This window comes from Gadus chalcogrammus, chromosome 13, assembly GCF_026213295.1.
Source record: "Gadus chalcogrammus isolate NIFS_2021 chromosome 13, NIFS_Gcha_1.0, whole genome shotgun sequence".
In the NCBI taxonomy this organism is placed as follows: domain Eukaryota; kingdom Metazoa; phylum Chordata; class Actinopteri; order Gadiformes; family Gadidae; genus Gadus; species Gadus chalcogrammus.
In genome coordinates this window covers 20,080,238-20,099,365 of record NC_079424.1, presented here as the reverse complement: position 1 = coordinate 20,099,365, position 19,128 = coordinate 20,080,238, and the positions used below count along the sequence as shown (strand labels likewise).

The 19,128-nt window shown below is 41.9% G+C and overlaps 1 protein-coding gene across 1 annotated transcript in view; it reads right to left on the bottom strand.

The window, feature by feature from the left end:
* cntn4 (contactin 4) overlaps positions 1 to 9,851 on the bottom strand; it is a 121,317-nt gene extending 111,466 nt beyond the window's left edge. Inside the window, exons 1-2 of the mRNA XM_056606479.1 lie at positions 9,656 to 9,851; positions 483 to 614 (exon numbers count right to left, since the gene is read on the bottom strand). Coding sequence (XP_056462454.1) covers positions 483 to 537 — 55 coding nt within the window. The 5' untranslated portion in view covers positions 538 to 614; positions 9,656 to 9,851. The remainder of the gene's footprint in view (positions 1 to 482; positions 615 to 9,655) is intronic.
* Between the last annotated feature and the right edge of the window lie 9,277 nt (positions 9,852 to 19,128).

Below are 19,128 nucleotides of genomic sequence, written 5' to 3'. Positions count from 1 at the left end.
AATTGCACTTTTGTAAAATATTAAAAAAAAAAAATTTTAAAAAAATAAATAAAAAAAAACGCAGCTTTGACGATCCCAAAATCGTAATGCTTGAGATCGCGATTTTCGGTCGAAAACGATAGATCGTTCAGCCCTAAACACTACCGTACTTATTATTCAACATGAAAATCCAAACTTCACTGACAGGAAACAACTAAGACAAAAATAAGAATAATACAAATCATGAAGTAAAATAAAATATTTTCATGGAAACAATTGACTCTTCAACATTCACCATCTGTTTTCATGGTGATATTATTTGCACAGCGGTTGGAATACATAAGGTGATCTGGATGTTTGCTCCAGGCTCATCTGTTTGACTCTCTCCATTCTGAACCATGGCTTTCATACCACAGTCTGCCCCAAATACATACGAATAGGGACTCAGGCTTCACAAAGGCAGCTTTTGGCATGCATCAAAAGTTCTTAATAAGATACTTTACCTGCGAGGCAGCCCATAAGTGAGTGCAGCATGAGTAGTTTCCATAGCAACATCATCTTCAATTTTGCAGGGTCAGGGTAGTCTCACAGCCAATCACAGATGTATGGAATCCTTTTGTTCCTTTTGCGGTTTTCTAAAGCCGTACAGAAGAAATAGAGGAAAAAGAGGAAGAGGAAAACAGTGTAAATGATTAATACAGCTAGGTGAAAGAGACTTCCTAATTAGGGCCATCATTGCTGATGGTGACTGTTATTTGACAGCCTAATCACACTCTCTTTTAGTTTCCTTTCAAAAAAGAAATACTTATTTGAATGGTAATTGTTATACACACAAACACGCTAATTTGACTATAAAATAAGTAACAAAATGTTGTCGTGGCATAGCAAAAAAAGGATAGTTTAGTATTGACATTTTTTCCATTAACATACAAGTTTGGTCTATAACTCTCGAGATGCATGTTTTGAAACCCCACTTTAACACTCATAGCCTAGGTCGTAGCGTCTGAATGAAACAGAATCCAGGATTATTTTGTTAGACTTCCGTTGCCTCTACTTCACAGAATATGTCTCCAAGGAATCATCTTTGAAATTGTCACTGTGTGTATGTGTTTGTGTGTGTATGTGTGTGTGTGTGTGTTAGTGTTTGTGTGTGTGTGTGTGTGTGTGTGTGTGTGTGTGTGTGTGTGTGTGTGTGTGTGTGTGTGTGTGTGTGTGTGTGTGTGTGTGTGTGTGTGTGTGTGTGTGTGTGTGGGTGTGTGTGTGTGTGTGTGTGTGTGTGTGTGTGTGTGTGTGTGTGTGTTTGTGTGTGTAGGTGTAGGTGTGTGTGTGTGTGTTAGTGTTTCTGTGTGTGTGTGTTTGTGTGGGTGTGTTAGTGTTTCTGTGTGTGTGTGTGTGTGTGTGTGTGTGTGTGTGTGTGTGTGTGTGTGTGTGTGTGTGTGTGTGTGTGTGTGTGTGTGTGTGTGTGTGTGTGTGTGTGTGTGTGTGTGTGTGTGTGTGTAGGTGTAGGTGTGTGTGTGTGTGTGTGGGGGGGGGACTTTTGTGTATGTATGTGTATTTATGTTTTGCACAACTGCATGCCTGTGCGGGGGTGGGTTGTGAGGTTTCCCAGAGGTTGAGATGCTCTCTGTTTTGGAAGAGGAGAGCGGGGAGTGATGAGGATGAATGCCGAGGAGTGGAGGGGTGGCAGCACTAATTCATCGCTAATTGAATTGAACCATATGTTATTGGATGCAATTATGCACATCTTCAATGGAAAGGCTGGAAATCTCATCCACATATAAATAAACCATTATGAAATAAAGCAAAATGTTCAAAACAGTCAAACCCATTACAAATGTAAAGACAATCTTCCAGTACAAAAAAGAACTCCCCAATTTTAACTGTGATATGATTTGACAAGGGTGCTTCAAAATCCCTACTCAACAAAACAGCAGCTCCTTTTACCAACTACGGTAATGATCCAAAATATTGTGAAATCTTTATGGTTAATGAGAAGGCTGGCTTGTGTGACTATCACATTGAAGTATATTGTGCACCGACTATATGCACTTAAATTGTTTGAGGTGTATGCATGAAAAATTACACCTCTCAACTAACCTTTACTTTGTTTTATACTCCATATACTTTATTCTATTATTGGACAGCACACAAACACATACTACTTCTTAAACTAATATTTAGCGGACAAATTATCAAAGCTAATAGCATTAGATGTTAGGGCATCTTGCTCAAGGATGCCTAAAGGTAGGCACCGCGGTGGGCAATGGGGATTGAACCCAGTATCTTATGACTAGGAGTCGAACACCCTCCCCAACCTCTGGATTATCCTGCCACACTTTATTAACATTACGGCAGTGAGCAGATGCTTTTGTCAGAACCAAACCGAATCGTTAGTGGACTATTGTCCTGATTTCATGGAAACAACACTTGGTTGTCCTTCCCAGGGAACAAGGGTAAGTCAAACCCTGAGATCTTCTGTCTAATAGACAGACCCGCCACCAAATCATATCCATATCCGGGCCGTTCGACGGACAGCGGCAGATATTTCACACACACACAATCTTCTCCTGTCATGACACCTTGACCCCTTGCGAAGGGCGTAATCACAGCGATCATATTTGATTAACGAACAGGGGAACGCGTTGATGGACGACTGATGGACTCCCACTGCGGATGACAAATTAAAGGACCTCCCCCCACCCCCCATCCCATCCCAATAACCCCATCCCATCGTCACCAATCTTCCTCAATGACACCCAAGGATGGATGTTGTCAGGGACCCAGGGCGGTCGGGGTATGAGATCCGAGGGCGGGGGTCGGGGGGGGGGCGAGGGTCCTTCGTTCCGTCAGTCTTGAGAGGCCCCAGTCGAGGTGCCCATGGAGCAATGTGTCTTCAAAGAAATATTACAGCGTAAAGGAGAAAAACATCAATTTTCAGCTATACAGGGGCAAGACTATCTACTCAGTCAGCACCCACAGTGACTAATATCCATCCCGCTAGCTTTTGGTGTAATGTATTAGTTATTTTATCACATTTGAGAATCAACATAAAGTCACATTCGTTTTGAGGACTTAATGGAACCCTGCAGTATCTACAGTCTGTCAGGCACCCCAGCATAAATACTTTTATGCTTTTCTAGCTGTAATAATGTACCTAAATGGAGCCAGGCTAAGCCACCACAAAGACCTGAAATGGATAGAAATACATCAGACATCCTTTTTATGCGGCTGGGTCGTTTTGGTTTCTGCTGCCGAGCACTTTGAGCATGATGTATGACCTTGCTGGACGCTAGACTACATCCTCGCTTCAGAAGTTCTGTTACTATCCAGAGTCAGGTCAATTCACTCAACATACCTCAATGTATCGTAAGGCTCATTCATACTAAGCCTAATAGGCTGACAGATATGTTTAGATACAACCAAAACCTTTGTAAGTAATACTTATGCCATATTTCCATCTTATGTGTTATATTTGTTCACAATAATGCCCTACAAGCCTTTCCACGTAGAGGAAGAATTGTTTAAAGAGGAAAGGCTAAACTGTCTTGTCTAAACACACTTTCACACAAGATGTATCAAGCCATGTAAACCAATCTATGTCTTAGCCACAAGGAATACTAACCATGCAAATACTCGCTGAATACAGGCTGAATATGGAAATGAACATTGCATAGTATTTACATTTTGTTTTCTAAGTAAGTAAAAGGTCACATTCCCAAAGCAAATCATTATTTCGTCAAATCTGATGTACTTTGCTTTAGCAAAATGAAAAATATAACTTTTCTCTGGTCACATTGTAAAGGGTTTTAATTTAAAAGATTCCCATTGAATTGATCATAAATTGGAACATAAAAAGGGTGTTCTCCTTGGCATTGACCCTGACCTTAAAGTAATAAATAAAAAATAAAGTAAAAGACTTCACATTGAGTCCCATTTGAGTTAAATCTCATTGAACTAAACCTGAGTCATCTCCAATGAAGAAAAGAAAGAAGACCCAACATAAGTGCCACTGAATGAAAGCACAGTCTTACTGCAAACTATAATGTGCATAAATACTAGTTAAAACAATCAAAGGAGATTTAGTTTGGTAGAAGCATAGAATTTGAACAGAACCATAGAATTAGCAACACTTAGTTAATCCTGTGGAAGTTCTGCCACTGCCCAGTAACTACCAGTTTCCAAGTCTCCTATCATGAAGAAAAAAATACAAAAAACATAGAAATTCATACTTTCCAAAGGGTTGGCTAGGGAGCCTGAAACAAGCAGGAACCACTGAGTAACCATCTGAAGATTAAAGAGATTCCCAGGAGAATTGTATTGTTATTCCTCCATTGCAGTGGCATATAGTAGGCTACGTCTGTTCTGGTACCCACTTAAATAATAGACGTCCTACATCCATTACAATCAACCGCTATTTCAAACCATCACAAAAAATAACTTTCCCCCTCCCTTCCAGTCCCCACACTCCAACCAATCAAAAAAGTATTCTGCCAAGCCATAGAAGAAACTTTGTGATGTAAATTACTCCGCCAATCAGATTGAATTACACTCCGCCTTTCGGTTATGGAGCACTTCACAATCTAGAACTATCGCTCCAGCTACTCAGTGGTCAACACTTGAATACTCAGCGCCTATCTAGTGCTACCCAGCGTCACTATGGATACATGAGACTGTTATTTCAAAATGGAAACAATTCGTAGTGCTTAAAATTGTACTGCCGTTAGTTCACATTATAATGGAAAGAAAATCTGAATAAAAGTTTCACTTGTGCAATGGATTACCTTGTCATTAATAAAGGCTCAATGAAATAATACAGAAAGGTTTTTCATGAACAAAATTAAACAAATAATATGGTGAGCAACCAAACCAAACCAACATCCGGTTCAATGTTCAGGGCTAAAGATAATTATTGGAAAAGGTTCATTGCAGTATTCAGTTCTCAGTAACTACAAATAATAATAAAATAAATATATACATATATTTTGTTGAGTCAATCCGGATCTGTTTAATATGGTGATGTTGAGTGAAAGGAATGAAATAACAATGCCCTGTGGTTTCTGCAGTGGTGGTTCAGAATGTAATAGCAAGCACAGGAAAATAGATCCTACATTACACTCAGACGTAAAAAATAAAAAACGTAGTGAGCCAAAATACACACCACCGAAAAATGCCCATCACAACAATCTCATGCATGTGCCCAGTCACAAAGGCTTTATCCAAGGCATATTTAGTAACACCAGCGGTCCCCATGCTTAGAATCCCTTGAAGACGGCTGCTGTCTATTAGGCACTCAATTAAAGCCCTTTCCAAGAGAATATGTGCAACAATGTTTGCATAAGGAAATGTCGCAAGCAGAGACTGCATACAAAGACCCACACATCCCCCTTTAGGATTATGAACAGAAAAGAAACGCCTTATATTGTTAAACTAAAATACAGCAGGGTTGCATTGACAGATGCTGAAACTATTAGAGTACACTGGGTATTTTCCAGTGCCAAGGAGATGGGGATGGTCGAAATCTAAGGACATTGAGGCTGGGTTATTGAGCAGGCTTACACTTCCTTTCCTTTTAAATAATTGAAACCTTGATTGTTTTGTGCTGTAGAGAAGCTTAAACTCAGTTTTGCCAATGGAAATGTTCTCTTTGCGCAGTCGAGTCTGTGCCATGCAGGCCAAAGCCAAATCCAACCGGAGACAACTCCGCTGAGGGTCTGAAAACGCTACAACAAGCAGACTTTCAAGGAGACATTGTTACTACTGGACAGATTGTCGCGATAAAGTTAGCACTTTGAACCAAATCTAATGATGAGTTTCCTAGATTCCTCCTGTCTCTTAAAGGTAACCATGGCTTCCAAAAGAGGATGTGTCTCAATTGGCAATGTGGTCAAGCATTAGCACAATTAAAGGAGGGTCGGAATGTTTTTAGGCAAATTTTCTTTTATAACCAAATGTGGTTAAAGAAAAATTCTCTGCACTATATGGAAAACGGATGGCAAATGGCTAGCAAACGGCTAGCTTCACAAGTTGTAATGTGTTCATGGAAGTCTACATGAATGGTCAGCTTCAACTAAAATATTCACACTGTTTAAAAGACAACATCCATTATCTTATATCTATTTCAAACACAATGTAAAAATTAGATTTATTATACGCCAACATCGCACCTTGAAAAAATAAAAATTGGAACAATTTGAGAAGTACTTTATGATAGCATATAACGAAAATCAGACTTCAAGTCAATTTCGATTTTTGTAAATACAATGCATGTAATGAATTCAGACAGACCTTGGCAGATGGTCTGTCTGGTTTCATCCTTAGTGCGCTATTATACAGTGTATTAGTCTCCCCACATTTAAACTCTATCGATTGCAGAGGTAGTCCCTTTACAGCTGACATTTACATGCATCTTGAGAATCCAGTTTACAGCCAATAAAAGCTAGGTAGAAGTACACCCAAGATGATATATACATTGAGTCTGCTTGATATCAACACCTTCTAACATAAAGACCTGGAAACCAATCTCTATTGGCGATCCAACACAAATTGCACGTACCTCAAATACATAGGCCTACGTTAAATTGTGAAACATGTAGGCCTAATATTGCTTGTGTACTGAAAACTAGGATGCCAATTAAACAATGTTCATTATATAACTCAAGGCTGAAACCTCCAAGATGGTTGAAGGATGTGACAGTAAACAGAGTGTGACAATCAATGCAGAAAGCGTTAATGACGGATGTAAGAATTTAATTTAAAAGTATTGTCCCAAATGCATAAAATCCTTAGATTTTTTATGGAATGTTTAGAATATTTGTTGATCAATAACTCTTTTGTGTATAACATAAAGCCACTGGTAAGCCGAAGAGATATTCTCACTCAAGATGAAGTAAGAAAAATAAATGTGAATATGTATAGATATAATATTCATCACTCCAGTCCGGTATGATCAGCAACGTATAGAGCGTAACAAGAACAACTAAATCACCCAGCATTAATTCACTACTAACTAGCGTATGATTTCCCCCAAATATATTTTTAATTGGCGGAGCTGTACTGTTATGTGTGCCACTGTGATGCAGACAAAAATAAATAACGCACACACACAACTCTGGCGACTGCCTAGTGACTACCCGAGGACGTCTTTGGCTTAGAGATTTAGGAACAGGAATAGAATGGATTGTCTGGAAATGTGGAGGAGTGGGTGAAAAGCATTCTGGGATGTTGAATGCTCTGTCCCCCTGCCATTACCACACAGTCCGAGATGAGGACGAATAGTATAGGGAGAAGTTAGGACCAATCAGAGGAGGAGTAGGGTGAGCTGGGTGGGGTACATTTGATATAGCTTGTTTATCCTCTAACACACCTGTGCTTTGGGACAATAAGTCTTGTTTAGTGCAATTCAACATGGAATCTGTGTACTTCAGTCTTTTTTGTGGAACTAAGAAGTGGAACATGGCTTGTTTGTCGAGAGATATAGGGTTTGCTTCAATCAACAGGTCCTTTTGTATCACTATCGCTACTCCTAGTGGTGCAGATATTCCTTTAATAATTAATCAAGTAAGATAATTCATTTCTTTAGCTTAACTCTGAATTCAAGGTATATATGCAATTAGATTAATTAAAAGCAAAGAAAGCGCCGACCTATGTCATGTGTATGCAATCCCGACATTTGTTCTGGCTGACAGCGCAAATTATTCACGAGAAGACTAAAGAGACACTGTTAAACACACACACAGCCTTATTCCACCACAAAATGAGTTAATAGATCTTATACTGCTAATGTAAAATGTACCATCTCAAAGTATTCATGGGAAGAAGCAGGTAGAGCCATCAAGATAGTCCAGATAGTTGACATGCAATAAATATGAGCCTGACAACACATTCCTTCAATACATTCATGCAGAGTTCACTTGATGAAAATTTGATGACGAGAATCTAAAAGCACCTCTGCCCCAATCTTTTTTATGTCACTTCTGTGCATCGTCTCTTCTGACAATCTTTCGGGGGCTCAGCACACTAACGCATTAAAGTCCTGTTTTTATTCCCAGTTTCTCCCGGGAGGTCTCAGGAACCACAGGACAACCTCATGTATTGTTCAGCACATGCAAGCCAGCCAGGTGCACTTACAGAGACCCATCAATCCATATCAAAGATCATCCTTTACATCTTCTCTGCATCTTATGTTGATCCGGCACCATCATGATGTCATTCTCAATTACAATGAGTCAATGATTTCACACAAACACACACGCGCACGCACGCACGCACACACACACACACACACACACACACACACACACACACACACACACACACACACACACACACACACACACACACACACACACACACACACACACACACACACACACACACACACACACACACACACACAACCATACATATATAGTATACGGGCAAGAAAGTGAAAAAGTTAAGGATGTCGAAAATGCAGAAGGACGGATCTGAGTAAATAGGATATCAAACAGCCCTAATTGGCCAAGGATCGTTTCAAAGGAACATGCTTGACGACACACTATGTCCATGCATGCATCAAAAATGATGCCCTAATTCGTTCTCGTTGTTATGAGGAATCCTGAGCACTTACTCGAGAAAAATCTGACAAAATGCAGACGGAATGTATCCAACCGCTGAATGCAATATTAAATAGGCCTACTATTAGGCCTATATAGGCTGTCTATTTAGCATATTCAGAGGGACTGGGACTTTATTAAGAGGCCGAGACAAGTTTAACAACCAGAAATGACTCTTCAACAATAATAATTAGGGCAGAGAACAATTTTTTTATTGGGCAGATTAGATGCTTTTAAAGAAATTCATGGTTGCTTATTAAAAAAAGATGTGGGAGATTGTGAATGTGATGACATCTCCCGGCCTTATGATTAATCTTACGTCCTATAGAACAGCCGAATTTCTATGTTCTGCACAGGCTGTTTATAGTCGGTGGTCAACGACATGATAAATAAATCCCAAAGGGATTATATGGGGGAGGTGGGGATTCGGAGGTGGGGGGGGGGGGGGGGGGGCGACGACTCCGGGGATTACTAAAACATCTGCACACGTCGGGACGGACACGCGTGGCGAAACGACTCGTGGATTACCGTCCCCACCGTGATAGTCCGACAATGGGAATCGACACTCTGGTTACGCTCTCAGGGGCAGATCGCATCCCAGTGATCCGCAGTAGGCTACTGGATCGGCTCAGGCACTATAATGCTGAAATTCAGAGCCATCCACTCAATTCAGTTTTAGCGCCGCTTCACAGTGAGCGAACGTGCCATCATGGTTTAGATCTAATCTGGGAAGGGCGAAAAGTTTGAAACTCAAGCCAGCTGCAGCAACGAACGGTAAATCGCTAGGAATCATAGTAGCCCCCCCGCCAGACGAAGAGGTCAGACAAGTTGGTCTGCTGACTGAAACACGAGGTAGAATCAGGATCCAACACAGTCAAAACAGCTACTACAGACAGCAGCGACAAGTAGCAATAATATCCCAGTAGTAATAGTAATAACAGAACAATAGCATAATAACGCATATAATAATAAACTGAATTCCATTGATAATAACAATGATAATATTATTAATAATAATAATAATAATAATAATAATACAAATCTGAAAATAAAAGTAAACACGATTAAGCGTGGTGCCTTACCTGCAGATTAATATTACTCCAAAAGGAAGATTATTGCTCTAGATTAATCCGTAACGTGACACTAAACAACATCACTGGTCGACTTCTTGCAGGTATCGGCGAAAAATCCTGTGTCCGTAGCCTACTTTAAGCACGCCGGACTTCGGTCTCCTCCAGAGCCAGCCAGCCTGTAATGCATTCAGGAACCGGGCTTACTGTCTCCATCAGCGTCTCACAGCTTTGTATGTGGGGAGGAGTGGGGGATCGCGTGGCGCTCCGCAGGCTGCATACTGTGGACTGAATCTCGTCTACTCACCCAGTGATGCGTCAGTCTCTCTCTCTCTCTCTCTCTCTCTCTCTCTCTCTCTCTCTCTCTCTCTCTCTCTCTCTCTCTCTCTCTCTCTCTCTCTCTCTCTCTCTCTCTCTCTCTCTCTCTCTCTCTGTCTCTCTCTCTCTCTCTCTCTCTCTCTCTCTCTCTCTCTCTCTCTCTCTCTCTCTCTCTCTCTCTCTCTCTCTCTCTCTCTCTCTCTCTCTCTCTCCTCCACCGAGACCAGCACCACGCTTTCTATCCACCGCGACCACCCTATCTCGCTACTCCAACCATTCAAATTGAACCGTTTCTTTATTCTCCGTCTCGTCGCCACGATGTCTCGGGCCACCGGAGGAAAACAGGTGTGAGAGTGTGTAGGTCTCGTCTGGTATCAGTCCTTAAATCAGGGTTCACCGTGTCGCTCCCAGTCCGTCTGGAACTTGGGAGTGTGTAGTAAGTTGAAGAGGTAGACTCCCCCGCTCCGTTGTGCATCTGTCTCTCTGGCAGTTTCTCTCGCTTTCATGTTATATCCTCAAAACACAGATGCACAACCAAACACTGACGCGCGCCATTCCACAAACGTAATCCTTTAGTAACCTTATTTTCTTCCTGATAGTTTGAAAGAGTTACTCCATGAAATGTACATTGCAGGTGGTCCGGTTAAAATTGCGGCAGTTAGTCATCTATTATTTCAGTGTAATTTGTTAGTTATGGCTCAGGCTCAGCCGTCCGTCAAAAGGGCCTATGGGTAAAACGCGCTGTGAGAATATCCCTTTCGAGGTGACGACTGCCACTGAGCTCATTTAGGTGTTAAACCACTCCAGCCTAATTTCTGGTCAGGGTATCTCTTCACTGATTTATTCTGGAAATCCATCTTGCCTGTCAATCACAAAAATGCATCACTTTTCAATGGTGAAGAAACTTAGGGAGGGCGCACAGAGCCTCCCTCTCTCCCTCCCTAATCCCTCCCTAAATGTCTTCGCCAGTGAGAGGTGACGCATTGGCCTTTTTTGGTTGCTTAATTTTTTTTTCGCTCCTACGCACTTTCCTGCTTTTCTTTATTACTCTTGAATCTTACAGGGGTATGATTTGACAGTTGTAAATGAAAAGATAATGCAAATCGCAGATTTACAAATCGTAGAAAACTTGAAAATAGGCTACCTAAAAATTGCACATGTAGGACAAATGCATGCAAGCACCACTCACACAGGCGCAAACACAGAGACTATCAATGAGTGGGTGGGGAGGGTTATGCATGCTAAAGGATGCTGACAAGTAAACTGTAAACATCAGGGGCTCGAAAACCATTGCCTTCCAGTTAGGGGGCGAACGCATAAGCACTAGACTATCCCGTCCAAATGCATCAATTTGCACTATGGAAAAAATACAAAAATCAACAGCTAGCATAGTGCAAGTGTAGAAAGATCAGTAATGGCCAACGGACTGCCTGACTGAAGGAAGAGTGGACTATTATAACTGCCACACCGCAGGGGGCGTATGTGCGTGTGTGTGTGTGTTTCTGTAGACCCAAAGGGTCACTAAGCGCAGAAAACCCATTGTTTTTTTTAGTGTTCGGGTGGGTTTGTGGGCTATTAGTGCACACCGTCTAGCGGCCACACACACTCACACACACACACACACACACACACACACACACACACACACACACACACACACACACACACACACACACACATACTGTGCGTGTGTGTGTGTGTTGAACAACCCGTACACCTCTGCCATCCATCAGAACGGCTATCTCCTCCCTCTCTTCTCATCACTTCTCTCCTCTCTCTTTTCTCCTCTTCTCTCCCCTCATCTCTCCCCTCATCTCTCTCCTCATCTCTTCTCTCCTCTCCATCCTCACTTCTATTATCTCTCCTCTTTCTGTCTTTCCCCTCCTCTTTCTCTCCCTCCTCTCTTCCCCTCTACTCTCTCTCGTCTCCTCTCTCTCTCTCCGCACAGTTGAATGAAAGAAGCATTAGAAGGCGAAGGGGAGCGGTGTGTCCTCTCTTCATGCAGTGGAAGTGGCATTGCTGCACTCTGCTGGGTCGTGTGTGTGTGCAGAGCTACAGAGTCCGCTGGCTGTTTGGCTCTGCGAGACCTTTGCAATAACCTTAACATCTGTTTTCTCCAACAAAATGGTGAGGCGTGTTCAACAGTCAGATGCAATTTAGTGCAATTTAGCATGGAGTAAATGATACAGCTAATTCATCAAATGTATAACAAGCACGTATAGGGAAAACAATAATAGATTAAAATTCAATGATGTTCACTAAAAGCAAAGGTAAATATCAAATATGTTTGTATTTAGTCTGTATTTGTCTAAAATATCCCCCGAAACATGTATTTTATGTATTGGCCTTGTTATAGTTGTGGTATGAAGACAGTGTTGTATACCAGCACCATGGGCACATCGTTTCTCTCCGTTCAATCTCTCGTTACGGTGCACAGGTCCCCCCCCAGTGAAGCCCTGTCCATCCAGTGTGAAGAGCCTGGCTGCAAATGAGAGATCCCTAGCTGAGTCCCCCAACCATACACCACCACCTCCTCACCCCACCAGCACCACCACCAGCACCACCACCACCACCACCACCACCACCACCACCACCACCACCACCACCACCACCACCACCACCACCACCCTGTTTTAAATCCACCACCACCACTCCTTCCTCCTCAACCCACCATCCTCATCACAATCAACACCACCACCACCAACCAGTTTTAAATCCACCACCACCACCACCACCACTTCCCCCTCAACCCACCATCACCACCATCATACCTCCCCCACCAACTACTACCTCCAACAGCAGCTTTACCTGCCACCAACCCCGCCACCACCACCATCCCCACCAATACCCCCACCACCATCCCTGCCTCATAAGCCAGAGCAGTAGAGCAGGGACGGACGTGATGTGGAGCAGAGTGGTCCTCCCCTCCCCTCAGCATCACTCCATGGCTCTCATTAGTCCAGGGGCTGTTTCCACCCAGCCATGTGGCCCTGGAGAGCTGGTGTTTATCAAGCCTTTTTATCCATGGCCCTAGTGGTCATTACCGGTGTGGGGGGGAGACAGGGTTTCCTGTCCAGACATAATATACGTCACACTACACCAGTGCAGTTATTGTTTCACTGATAGAAGTGAGGAGCTCATGGTGGAGGTCGTCTCTTCTCTCTCTCTCCCATGAGGATATGGATGAGGAGGAGGAGGGGTTAGACAATGGTTGGATCCTTCTTTTTCTTCTTCTTCTTCTGCTTCTTTTTCAGATTTCTTTTTTCCTTCCGTCATTATAAGAGGCTTGTAGCATTTTGTAAAAGTCTATCATTTAGTCAAAAAATAATGGTTATTATTATTATTTTTTAATAATTGTCGAGCCTGACATAGCCAGAATAATTCATTAAAGTTTATTAGCCTGGAACCTCTCAGTTGGTTTTTGCTGGGCTGTCAATAGACACAATTATTTCCAGCTGGGCTAGACCTATAGCCAATCAAAGCAATTAAACGCGTTACACATCAGTGCCAGCCATCTTGCTAGTTTATAAAAATACCTCAACGGCGCTCATATAGTGCACACCTCCTTAGAGTCACCGTATTAAACCCGTCCCATATTAGATAAACGCTTGTGTTTTGCCCGACCTGGGCCGGGTTTGCTGGAAATCTGGCTGAACAAGTGGGAGGCCAGATGCCAGAGCAAGTAAAACATGAGCTGGCAAATTTGTCTGGATCTCTATGAGAGTTTAAGAGGATAGGCTATTGGCTAAGGTGCTTGAATCCCAACTGAAATATTTTGATTTCAAATAGCCCTTTAATAGAGAGTGCAGAGAGCGAGAGAGAGAGAGAGAGAGAGAGAGAGAGAGAGAGAGAGAGAGAGAGAGAGAGAGAGAGAGAGAGAGAGAGAGAAAGAGAGAAAGAGAGAGAGACAGAGAGAGAGAGAGACAGAGAGAGAGAGAGACAGAGAGAGAGAGAGACAGAGAGACAGAGAGAGACAGAGAGAGAGAGCAATTGAGAGAGGGAGAAAAAAAGAGAGAACAAGATGAAGTTAAGGGATGATGCAAATGGAGACAGGTGGAGAAATAAAGAGATGCATCGAAAGAAAGAGAGACACAGAACGACAGATTGACAGAAAGACATACAGGGAGAAAGAGACACAGAGATGGATATAACGAGAGAGATAGAGAGGAAGCGAGAGACGAGAGATGAGAGGTGAGTTATTTATACAGGAAACAACTATATGCTCGTCTTTTCTCCCTGTCTAACCTTGCCCAGTGCGTCGTTGACATTGTTGTGTGATACTCCAGAGTCATTAGGCCAGACCAAGCCCCCCGGGCAGGATCAGAGCTACTGTACATGGCGGTACAGCAGGTGGCTGCATTACCGCGCACTGGGCGTGTATAACGACAACACGGCTCGGCTTTTTCAGGTCATTTTCGTCCGCACCGCCCCTGCTGCCACATCAACGGCTCTCTTACTGTGCAGTAGTTACTTAAACACAAGAGAAAAAAAGGTTGCCCGTGTTGAACCATAAAATAGGGAATACGTAGTTATGCTTAATAAGGACATGATGAAATCTCGCATCAATGTATGGAGATGTGTATATGTATTTGTTGCTAATGAGCAATGCAGCCATATTAAAATGTGTAACTAACTCTGCTCTCTCTTGTCCTGAGATAATCAAAGATAGATGGGGCCCCCATGCCAACAGCGGCCCTCTTCAATTTGCGCCATGTGAACGGTTTAAATGAGACAATAAAGAGAAAAGACAGTTAAATCTCTATCCGTCCCTCGATACGAGAGAAAATAACCTCGCTTTATGGGCCGTGCCACAAAGCAGAAAATTAGTTCCTGAAAAAGACATTAGCAACCGGCTTGTTTTATTGTGTGACATTCCCTCCCGTGACCATCGCTGTGCACTTTTCTTTCCTTTGTCTGAGAGGGAAACCTACTGGGGGTGTGGGATGGGCATTGAGGGGGCGAAAATTTCACTTAACAAGCTACGCACACACACGCACACACACACACACACACACACACACACACACACACACACACACACACACACACACACACACACACACACACACACACACACACACACACACACACACACACACACACACACACACACACAAACACACACATACATGCACACTGTAAATTAGCCAGGTTGTGTAGTGTGAAATTGCTTAACAAACATTTGATTGTGTGAGAATTAATATACATACATGTAAATAGTAATGTAATTGTAATCATAATACACTGATAGTGTATTCGGAAAATGCTTATTGCATCAACGTTAAATGCAACAATGCTATATGCAACCAGTCAACAAACCGGCAGAAAGCACACATCACAGGGAAGCACTGCTGTAATAGTCCCCTGCTTTGCTGAGGAATACGCATTACATTTCTTCTATAATCAGCACAGGCCGACTCAAATGGACTGACAACCTCGTAATAAGTGTGTTGACTTCAACCTTTCTGTCGTTCACATTTTAAATCAAACTTGTTCAACTGCAGGATACAAAGCAAGGTGCTCTGTTTTTTAGTTACTGCTTCAACTACTGGCCCCCTCAAATATTTTTTATTTATATTACATTTGACCTTTATTTGTACAGGTTAATGGTGTTGTTAATGGTGGCAATTCAACCATATTTGAGCTTTCCCGCCATCAGACTTTAGAAAGGTCTGAGACTATATGGATCCTTTTCAAAAAAACTGAAAATGCTAACTGAATTCAGGACGATTGGTCTGCTATGTATTTTTTGTTAATTTTTCTTGGGAACAATGTCCTATTTTCTACTTTTTTGCATATTATTTTTTTGTTTATGATTATGTTTCTTACAAATGTTATTGTTATCACTATTATTATTAGAAACCTATATATTGCAACTACTAATAGACAACCTTAATGCCATTATTTAAAAGATCTGTGAGGTTTTGACTAGCTCTGTTTGAGTGAGTACTTTGAGCTTGAGAACTTTCAGTTTAGTTGACTTTGGTTTAATTTAAAGATTGGTTCAGTTTAATTCAACAGTGTGTGGCTCCTAACAGTAGAAGCCAAACACTTCACCTACTTGCTAACTAGCTCAAGTCCCTCTATTTAAACGCAAGTAAATATTATGGAGCCTGAAAAATAAACGATATCAACCCCACAGTGATGTGCATGCCTGTAAAGGACAATTTGCCAACCTCAATGCTAAATGTTGGTCTGCTAAAAATCGTTATATCTCTTCTTCTTTTCAAAGCAAAGCTGTAAAGTACATATTTTTCGGCCTGAATTATGTTGCCATTTAAAGGTTGATGCAGGAAAATACCATTCGATTTTGTCTGCATTCCCTTAATTGAGAGTAAACACATTTTAATGTATGTGACTATCTGTGAAGAACCTTTACTGCCCTTGCTAATTATTCATTATGCATACTAAACTAGCAGAATAGTAACAGGTTACATTGCTATAGACCTCTGTCATGCACACTCATTAAAATATAAATTAATAAAATAATCTTCATGATTGTATAACCTTTTCAGGTTATACAATTTCAGTTTGAGCAATGGATGAAACATGCACGCATAAAATATGGATGAACTGCAAATTGGACATTTATATATTGGATTAAAACTCAGCTTGTTAACAGCTTGATGTGGAACACTTCAGTATCCTACACAATTCTGTAAGACTAATTATTATAAAACCCTGAACAATTAATTGCAACATAGAGGAGGGAGGTGGGGGGGTGTAAATGTCGTGCTGGGCCTGGCTTACTCTCTAGTGGGCAACGTCACCTGGTTAACATCCTGGAAAAAATACGATAAGATTAAGTAAGATTAGGCAGCACTAATGAGATTTGAATTGAAGAAATCATCTCTTTTTTTTCTCTCTCTCTCTCTCTCTCTCTCTCTCTCTCTCTCTCTCTCTCTCTCTCTCCCTCTCCCTCTCTCTCTCTCTCTCTCTCTCTCTCTCTCTCTCTCTCTCTCTCTCTCTCTCTCTCTCTCTCTCTTCCAAATAGTCATGAAGGTTGCAGCCATAATAATAGGAACTCCCATATGTGGGAGTCTCGTTCACCTTCATCATCCATCGGGTGGGGTCACCTGACACGCAGCGCTGCTCACCGTTTCTCCATCAGGTCCTCATTGAGGAGAGCTGCGTGCGGGTAAGGAGGAGACGGACGCCGGCAGAACCGGGGGCAGAGTCTGGCTATGCACCACTTGTCTTCATTAAGATGGAATTGGGCATATGCAGAGCCACCTCATGAACCCCGCTAATGGGTCCTGAGGGGACGTCCTCAATGAGGGGTCGTAGAGAGAGTTAGGGAGGACTGTCGCCGCGACAACAGGAGTCAAAGGTGAGCGCGTGGAGGTGCGGAACAGAGGAACATGCGCACGCGTGTGCATGATACTAACTTGGGTGATGTTTAACATGTGCTCGACTAGATGGTCATCTGTTTGAGTCTGTATTGTTTTAGTTTCACTATGTTGTACATCAACAAACAGACACACTTGCACACACGCATAAGTGCGTTATTTCATGTCAGCAATGTTTAACATGTGCTCAACTACTGTACTGTACTATTAAAGTATTAGTAAATAGTGAATTCATCCCTCATAAAGCATTCATAAGTAAGTCATTCATAATCAGTTATACAATTCATAAGTCATGAATGAGATAAAGGTAAGATCATTTATAAATCTTTGTTAATGATTTACAAACTTTTCGTACGACTTAATATAAGTATGACAAATCATTTCATTAGGCCCAAATTAAATGATTGGCGGGCCTACCTATCTGTCTATCTAGCAACCCAGCTACCCACACTGCGCGTGTATTAGTCATTGTTCAAGACCAGAGTTTTCCACAAGCTAGCGAGCTAGTCATGTGTTTTAGGGGAGGGGCTTTGGAAGGGGGCCTGAAGGGAGGGGTTGGATATTTTAAATTGGATACTTTCAAAATCCAGCTTACTCTAGCTGGTTTCTTTAAATTGCCTACCCTACCCGTAAGACTTTTATGTGAGCTCATCTAAAGTGAAGACTATCCCCTTACAAAGCATTTATAAATTACATTTTAAGGCTGTGGCATTTTTGTTACGAGATATAGTACAGGTTAAAACCAATGAATACATTATTTATATTACATGTATCCAAGTTCCAGCTCTTTATTCGACAAATATGCAACAAAAAAAGGCATTGCTCTCCTCAACAATGTGGGTAAGTAAGATCAACAAGTCAATATCTTTCAGTTTCAGACCAGTGGCTACTCAAAAGCACTTTACAATTATTGCTTCACAATCACACATTGATACACCGACGGCGATGTGAACCATGCAAGGCGACAGCCTGGTCGTCAGTGGCTGGTCTTCTCAGTGTCCTGTTCTTAAGTTTTTTTTTAGGTTGAGATTGAGGTTGTTTTCCTGGCACCATACTGTCAGGGCTCTCTCCTCCTCTCTGTCGGCCGTCTCATGTCCACCAGTGATCAGGCCAAAAACTGCCGTTGACGACAACAAATGTATGATGGTGTTGAGCTGTGGTCGTGGGTGACCAGGCGGTAAAGGAGGGGGCTGATTAGCACGCAGCCCTTCGGGGGGCTGAGGATCAGTGTGGAGGAGGTGTAGGTGCCAATCCGCATACGTCAGGAGGTCCAGAAACCAGCATCACAGGGTTCGGTTGAGTCCTAGGTCCCGGAGCCTAATGATCAGCTTAGAGCACACAATGGTGTTGAATGCTTAACTATTGCCAATGAACAGCATTCTCGGATATATGTGTTCCGCGGGTCCAGGTTGGTAAGGGCATAGTAAGCGTCTTAGAGTACCATATTAAGGGCTATATACATTTTATTTATTATTATTATTATTATTATTATTATTATTATAGTGGAGGATGTTTGACTAGCCACTCAAAACACTATGGTGGTGCTTTCAAACACGAATTATAGGAAGCAAACTAAAATCCAATGTCCTTGCCAAATGTTTAAATAATAAACAAATTCAGCCAGGTATTCTAGAACTTTCCTTTAATATGACTCCAATCAGACATGGTTGATCAGGTGGTTCAAGTTCTCATTAAATATAGTTGGACGACTATGTATAACTTTGCAGTGATAAAATGGCGGAAAATGGCTTATTTCTCATTTGTGAAGTTAAGTTGGTGTTGCTCCATTATAATTTAACACAACAAGGAAGTGTTGTG